Consider the following 8,476-nt stretch of genomic DNA (forward strand, 5'->3'; position numbering starts at 1 on the left):
CTATACATTGCCTCAATGTATAGATACATTCATTTGAAATTAGGGCAAATGTATCGATACATTTGGCAATGTATAGATATATCACAAACAAAAGGCAAAAATAAAAAGGGGTGTCGACCCATTTGCACCAAACCCTTTCCCTCAACTATTTCTTTCCCTTTCTCTCCCCAGAAAACTCAAAACCTTAACCCCCAAATTGATTTTTAGACCCATTTGAGGCTATTTGGAGCTTAGGAAGCCATCTTGGAGGTAAGATTTAACATTTTTATTGATTATTTTTCAATTTAATCAGGAAATAACTTTAAAATCTGATTTTCTCCAAATTTGGTAATTTTCCCTCTTTCGTTTGGATGGGAGAATTTTGATCTAAGACTCGTGCAATCCAACTTCTAAGGTATGGGTTTAGTTCATTAATGAAGGATTTGAGCTTAAATAGTTGGATTGCTAAGATTTGGTTAATTGTGAAAAAGTTGACATTTTTTTCGAAAGCCAAGAATAATTACTATTTTCATGTTCTGATGTGTTTGAAGGGGGAAATAGAGTTAGACCAACTTGTTGGCAATCTAGAGGGCGATTAAAGACTAAGGATCGAAGCTTGGCTGGGAGTACCTTTAATTTGTCACTGTAAGTGGGTTTAAATAAAATGCATATAATGCATTACGCATGATAGATGCGCTGCCATGGTATTAAAATGAAATATGTATGCCTAGATGAATGAACCTAGGCTAGAGAACAATATATGTGTATATGTATATATGTGAATCGTGTGTGGCTATGTGTCGTGATGTGAGCCACATGGGTGGCCTATGCTGTGTGTGTCTAGACTAGAATGTCTAAAGGCTATGATGAACCCCTAAGAGTTGATTACCCAAGGTGAATGATATGTTGAGATGATTTGATTAAATGATGGCTTGGAGATTTAAAGACATTTAGAACCTAACTGAACTTAAAGACAATTGAAGCTTGATGAATGTGAATTGAGGTTCGATAAGGAAAATGTGAATGATAAAGGCATGATGGCCTTTTTTTGTGGTTTTGTGTTTTTGTCTGAAGAATGAATTGTGGTTGGGTGGAGTTTCATCCCCCTGTGACTATGTGTGTGCCTGTACGGATGATGGTAAGTAGGGACGATGGCACTAATCCCGCCTATGATTCTCGCTTATAGTGCTTTGATGCCATCCATTTAGATTCCTCCGAGTGATGTCGAAGTCAGGAGATTACTTCGATCAATGATTTGATTCTTCACCAGCTAGTTTGACGCTGAGCGTGATTTGTTCTCTGCTCGTTTCTTCAGCACGTGTGTTATCTGTTTCTCTACCACACCTTTGCCCTGAGCGTGATTTGATTTTTCGTTAGTTGCTAACTAAGCGTGATTTGACTATGTCAAGGAGAAGACCACTCATTGATTCGATTTGCATATGATGTGAGATAGCCATAAGAGGTTTAGATAAATATGAAATGAATATGATGTGATACTTTGGCAACTAGAATGTGCCGTGGAGAATAATTTGAATAAATTTGATCAATTTAGAGGGTAAGCCCATTGATATGCGTGATAATCTTTAACGACATTGAGGATGATGACATGCCCTCACATTGAAAGTTTTAGGGATAATGATATGGCCTATATTTGGAGATGTTTGTTGAATTATGAGGTTGCACCTAAATTGCGATATTTATTATGTGATTATATATATATATATGTATGATTTTGTTTATTTGCACCACTCACTGAGTATTATAGTACTCACCCATTTGTATACCATGGACAGATAAATAGGCCATAGAGCTGTGGTAAAGGTCATCCAGCAACAAACCACTTTTGGCATCTAATTGGTCCCCATCCATTGTGTTACTCCACTCCGTTAGTCATGAACTTCCGCTCCGCACTTAAGTTATTATTTATGTAGGCACGATGTGTCATATGAACTTGTGTAAGGGTTGTTATGTACGAACCCATCTTGGATGGCTAACATATAGCCTTATAAACATTTGTATGAATTACGTGACAAGGATAATGTATTATTACATTTGGTTTTATTGTGAATATTTGATTATTAAATCCTTTGGCTTATGTTATATGATTATTCATTCTAAGGCTTGCTCGGGTCTTGTGGGCTTGCCTATTGGGCTCCTGTGTAAATCACTGACCCCTAAATTTGGGTCGTGACAAGATTAGACTAAGGTTTGAATAATGTATATTCATGTCACTCAGGTGATCTGATTCACAATTAGGGTAGACATACATCTAGAGCCCATACATAGCCAATTTAGAACATTAGCTTAATGAACCTTATTTAATTGATTATTATAAACATATAATGACCCAATTAAGTTAGCTATTTATGCAAGCATCTTGAAGGAGACTTGTGTCACAACTCGGTACTCTCCTCGAGCTCGTGACAACAGTCACGATGTCCCAATAGATATTCATTACCCGAAATGCCAACCGAAACCTCGCAAGGCTTTAATATCAGTTTTCTCACCTCCCTTACGAGCCACAGTTGCTAATATCGTATTTTAAAAGATTATAAGCTATTTCCAAACCAAAACAATAAAAAAATAATTTTCGTCTCTCGGGGGTATTTTGATCATTTTTATCAAAATTTCGAAACCAACTAATAATGTAGTATGCGAGTGCAAAACATATATTTCATAATCAAAAATAAGTTTAGATGTCTAAAACATTCATTTAAAGTGAAATTATAACTATTTGAATATAATAAAAATATTCAATAAAATATTCCATTTTTTTATAAAACAATTTTTATAGAGTTATCTGTAAGAAATTTTTGTAGCGTAAAAGCAAAATAAATTCATACATACTGTAATACAGATAGTCAAGGTATGTAATTTAATTTACAATGACATGTGGGCCCCCAAATGACAAAAGTGAACAAAGGTTGTGAACTTACGATTTTTGAGGAAGTAAAGTCAACTGTAGCCTTCGACGATATCAGCTATTTATAAACTATCCTGAGCCTGAAATGGGTGGAAAGGAGGGTGATGTGATTATATAATCCCAGTGAGTAAACAAATATCATCTAAATAATCTAAAGCTGAGTAAATGGAGACGATTAAAATAGATAATCATGAAATGGTTCATAACATCAAAACACATTTCAAATCATCTAAGCTAGATACATTTCATCCAAAATATACAACGAAGCTTATGAATCTCTTAAAAACTTGGCTCGAGTCAAAACTCATTCTCGGGGATACCTTGGCCGAGGCATCTAACCGAGTCCGCCAAGGCTATTAAAAAGTCATATATGCATAAAACACATTTTTACGTTAGAAGCACAGCCGTTCCTTGGATTTGCTAAATTCACTCTCACGTGGTGGTTCGGCGTGAAGTGAACTCTAAACTTTACTCCAGGAGATACCCTATGCCTTTCCAACCGAGGTAAAAATATAACCGAATTTCGTGCCCCTCTAATAGGCTGGCCCACAGAACCCGCCATTACAGTGACCAATCGATAACCCACCAATTCAATAAAAATTCAACAGCATGACGTGGCAATTATTTTACAACACAGCATGTCAAGGCAAAACAACAGTTCATATATGTTTAGCACAATTACCAATCCAGCCACTCATGCCCACATTATCATAAGCCATTCGATTCAAATCATGATTTACAACACAGTAAGTAGTCTCCAATTACTTCATTTTCAAAACCATCATTCAATTTCAAGACAATTTTATAAAATCATTTCATTTAATCACATTTTCCATAAAATTACAAAATCGGATAAAAACATACTTTAGATAATTAAGACGATAATAAGGTTACTCACAATATCGGGAGTCGAAGTACTCCTAGTCTCAGTCTTCGAGTACAACTTCTTTGCCCTTACCGGAGGATTCACCACCTAGACATAATGCATAATCAAGCAATTTACCACATTGGTGCTAAACCGTTATAAAACTAATCTAGGCTCTATATGAATGCATGAAATGGAATGCGAATTGTTCGAATCATCGTCTAAACACGGTGTTCTACATAAATTCAATTGTGTACCTAAATAAAACGATATTGGCCTAATTCGATCTTTCACCCGATTAATTGGCCAATATGTCTAATTTAACTCCAAATAACTCCATTTCTCTCCCAATACTCCAAATCATTAAACACAATTTAAATAACTTGAAATGTGGCAAAATCATCCTCACATTTTCTCTTGAAAAATTCAACCATGGTGAGTGCACTTACAATATAATTTTTCATGCTTGATTCTCACACCATAAATCATTCATTCCTAATCAAATCACTTGAACTTCAATCAAATTCATCATCAATATTCCACATGGAATATTCGGCCAATGAAGAATCCATGAAGAATATGTGATTTTTCTTACTTGTTTTCCTTCCAAACATGATAAATCAACTAAAAACACTAAAATATCTCAAAATCTAACCAAATAAATCATCAAATCTTCTCTCTCTAAATTTGGTCAGCTATGAACCCTTCATGATATCTTGTGATTCAACCATGGAAAATGCAAAAGAATGCATAGGAAAGATAGATCACAAGCTAGAGTTAAGAAATTTCACCTTTGATGTCTTGATTCCTTAAAATCTAGTGATTTTCCCTTGAATTTCTTAGCTAGGGTTTTGTTCTTCTTCTTTTCTTTCCTTTTCTTCCTTTGGCCAACCAAGAGAAATGAGTTGGGAGGGTTTATGTGCCAATTTCTAAAGCCAATTATAAATGAATGAAAATTTGACACATTTCACCATTCCATTGGCCCATGTGTTATACTTACCCATTAAGCAATCTCTCTCCACCATTTAAAATTCCTCAATTATCCATAATAATAATGGGTGAAATTCATGTGCTGGACAAGTGTTGGGTGGTGCAAAATTCCAATTTTGCCCTTGGGCGACAAAATGACTATTTTGCCCCTTATGCTGAAAAAAATGGCGAAATTAAAATTTTTCACCTCTCAAACTCAAATTATGTTCTAAATGGTCAATCTTGGTCAAAAACTTCTTCCAACATTCCAATTTTAACCTCGGGTGGTAAAATGACCATTTTACCCCTACGTTATGAAAATTCCATTTTGACTCCAAATCGATTCTCGAACTCTGAATCACCATATTAAATCATTCTAGGAATTTAAAATTCTAAATTTCATCTTAAAATCTTTATTTGGTCTAGTTCGAGGCTTAATTCAACTTACTTGTACCATTCAGTACATTACCATCTTTTGACGATTTTTTTCGGGGCTTTCCAAGTATGCAAGCATATTGTCAATCACATGAATGACATGGCAAGTATTTTATAAGATTAGGCTTGACAACTTGTGCATAGGTTTGGATTCTAGATTAGCAAAACTACCCGAGAATGTAAATATAGAGAGAAACAGATGTCAAATGAAGTGTTGAATGAACCCATAATCCTAGGTTTTAATATATTGCTTTTCTCTAGTGGATTTTTAGTTTTCATTAATTAGTTTAGTTTTTTGATTAAATTTAGTTTTAATTAATTGTCTACAAAATCGAGTTACTTGAATAAGACTTATCTGTCATAATTTTATTACTTAGTGAACAATTAAAAGCAAATCCTTGTGGGATACGATTCTGAACTTACTGTCTATATTGCTTGTTTGATATGTATACTTGTGTATACTACACAACAAGTTTTTGGCACCATTGTCGGGGTTTGTTTTTCGTATTTATTTTGCTAATATTAAAATTCAACAAATTAGTCTTAATTTGAGTTTTTCTTTCTTTATTTTTCAAGTTTAATCTGTCGTTGTTTGAGAAAAGCAAAAAACTTAGAGATTGTATCTTGTGATCCAGTGGTTGAGAGAACATGCCAAAGACTTCGACAAGAAAATAAACAAGTTTGTGCTCAAACTGATACAATGGTTGATCAATAAAGTGAGTAGTAAATCCAAGAATGAGTAATGGAAAAGAATTGTTGCTTAAGAGATTATGTTATTCCTTTATTGTAAGGGATTCCATCAAGCATTAGGAGGCCAACTATTTAAGCCAACAATTTCATGATTAAGCCGTCCATCATCAGCATGATCTAAACTTTAATCTAGTTTAGGGGTCTTCCAAATGATGATCTAAATGCCCACACTTCGAACTTCTTGGAGATATGTGACACCTTCAAATACAATGAGCTCACAGATGATGCAATTTGTTTGAGGCTTTTTCGTTTTTCATTGAGGGACAAAGCTAAAGTGTGGTTGAATGCGCTCTCTACTGGATCCATCACGAACTGGTTAACCTTGCTCAAAAGTTTCTTGTTAAGTTCTTTCCTCCTTCTAAAACAGCAAAAATGAGGAATGATATCACATCATACATGCAATTAGATTCTGCATTATTGTACGAGACCTAGGAAAGATACAAGGATCTACTTAGGCATTCTCCTCATCATTGTCTTTTAAAATGGCTTCAAGTGCAAACGTTCTACAATGGATTAAGTGGTCATGTTCGAACCACCATTGATGCTGTTGCGGGAGGAGCTCTAATGGCAAAGTCAATTAATGAGGCATACAACTTGTTAGAGGAGATGGCATCGAATAATTACCAATGGCCAACAAAGCGATCAAAGCATAGGAGAGTAGCCAGAGTTCATGACGTGGATGCTATTACGACATTATCAACACAAGTAGCAATTCTAACTAAGAAACTTTATTCTTTAGGTGCTAACTCAATTCACAGTCCTTTTATAGTTTATGAGTATTGTGGAGATGGGCATGCTAGTAATCAGTGTCCAAGCAGTACAATGACATTCAATTTGTGGGGAATAGACGACAGAACAACCTTTACTCTAACACCGATAAACCAGGGTGGAAAAACCATTCAAACTTCTCTTGGGGTAACAATTAGGGATCATTTTCAGTTTTAAGGCTAAACATGCCTCCCGGATTCCAACAATAAGTAAGAGCTCCTATTCTAGAAAAGAAACCATCTATAAAGGAATTGTTGATGCAGTACATGGCCAAGATCGATTCCTTCATACATAGTCAAGCGGCTTCGTTAAGGAACCTTAAGACCCAAGTTAGTCAACTAGCCAACTCATTAAAAAACAAAGCTCAAAGGAACTTACCTAGTGATACAAAGGTAAATTCGAGGAAGAAATGTAAGGAACATGCCAATGCCATTACCTTGAAAAGTGCTAAGGAAGTTGAAAGCAACCCAAAGCAAGTTGAATAAAAAGGCAAGATAGTTGAGAGTGAGGCATAGATTGCAAGTTCTAATGAGTAGTGTTAAAAGAATGAGACTAAGGCAACTCTACCACCACAACCCTTTCCTCAGCACGTCAAGAAACAACAAGAAATGAGCCATTTTGAAAATTTATGGAAGTGTTTAAAAAGCTTTACATCAACATTTGCTTTGTTGAGGCTTTAGAGCAAATGCCTTCATGTGTAAAGTTTCTTAAGTATATCTTGTCCAAGAAAAAGCGATTGGGTGAATTTAAGACAATAGTACTCACTAAGGAATGTAATGCAATCATACAAAACAAGCTTCGTCCAAAGCTTAAGGACCCTGGCATCTTTACTATTCCTTGTAGAATTGGTGCATTATTTTTTGCCAAGGCTTTGAGTGATTTAGGGGCAAATATTAATTTGATGCCTTTGTCTATCTACAACAAGTTGGGTTTAGGGGAGACTAAGCCTACTATTGTGACTGTACAATTGGCAAAGAGAACCTTCAAATATCTGAGAAGTATAGTGGAAGATGTGCTTATAAAAGTGGATAAATTCATCTTCCCAATGGATTTCATAGTACTAGATATGGAGAAGGACAGAAAAATTTTTATTATCCGTGGGAGACCTTTCTTACACACTGCTAGAGCACTCATCAATGTGGAGCAAAGAAAACTTACCTTGCGAGTGCAAGATCAAGAGGTAACACTTAACATTTTTAGAGCTTTAAAGTTTACAAACGATCATGATGACAGTTTTGCAGCTAGTGTGGTGGATAAGGTCACATGTGAACTTTTCAAGGAAAGCCATCCTACTGACCCACTTCAGGCATCACTGGTTGCTGAGTTTGAGATAAGTAATAAGGCTATCATAAAATGTGTGAATGTGTTGAATGCTCGATTTTGTGTCTTCGAAACATAATTTGAGTTGTTAGATTTCTCTTCCTCTTCATCCTCACCAATGAAGCCTTCTATTGAAGAACCTCCTAAGTTGGAACTCAAATCGTTCTCAAATCATCTAAGGTATGCATACCTTAGTGACTCGTCTACTTTTCATGTTATTGTTTCTTCTACTCTTACTAACAAGCAAGCAAATAAGCTGTTGAGAGTCTTGAGAGAGCATAAGAAAGCATTGGGGTGGACAATTACAAACATAAATAGGAAAAGTCCTTTGATATGCATGCATAAAATGCTAGAGGATGATCACAGAGCCACTATTGAGCATTAGAGAAGATTGAATCCAATCATGAAAAAGGTGGTAAAGAAAGAGATCTTCAAGTGGCTCAATGCTGGCATCATTTATCTTATTT

At 35.4% G+C, this 8,476-nt stretch overlaps 1 protein-coding gene across 1 annotated transcript; it reads left to right on the forward strand.

Moving 5' to 3' along the window:
- The first annotated feature begins 7,374 nt into the window (after positions 1–7,374).
- Positions 7,375–8,088, forward strand: LOC148760940 (uncharacterized). Its single transcript, XM_088809707.1, has one exon. It carries the CDS (start codon positions 7,375–7,377, stop codon positions 8,086–8,088), a length of 714 nt encoding a protein of 237 aa, XP_088665833.1.
- The last annotated feature ends 388 nt before the right edge of the window (positions 8,089–8,476 follow it).

The sequence above is a fragment of the Theobroma cacao genome, chromosome 9 (genome assembly GCF_053813885.1).
Source record: "Theobroma cacao isolate CCN51 chromosome 9, ASM5381388v1, whole genome shotgun sequence".
NCBI lineage: Eukaryota > Viridiplantae > Streptophyta > Magnoliopsida > Malvales > Malvaceae > Theobroma > Theobroma cacao.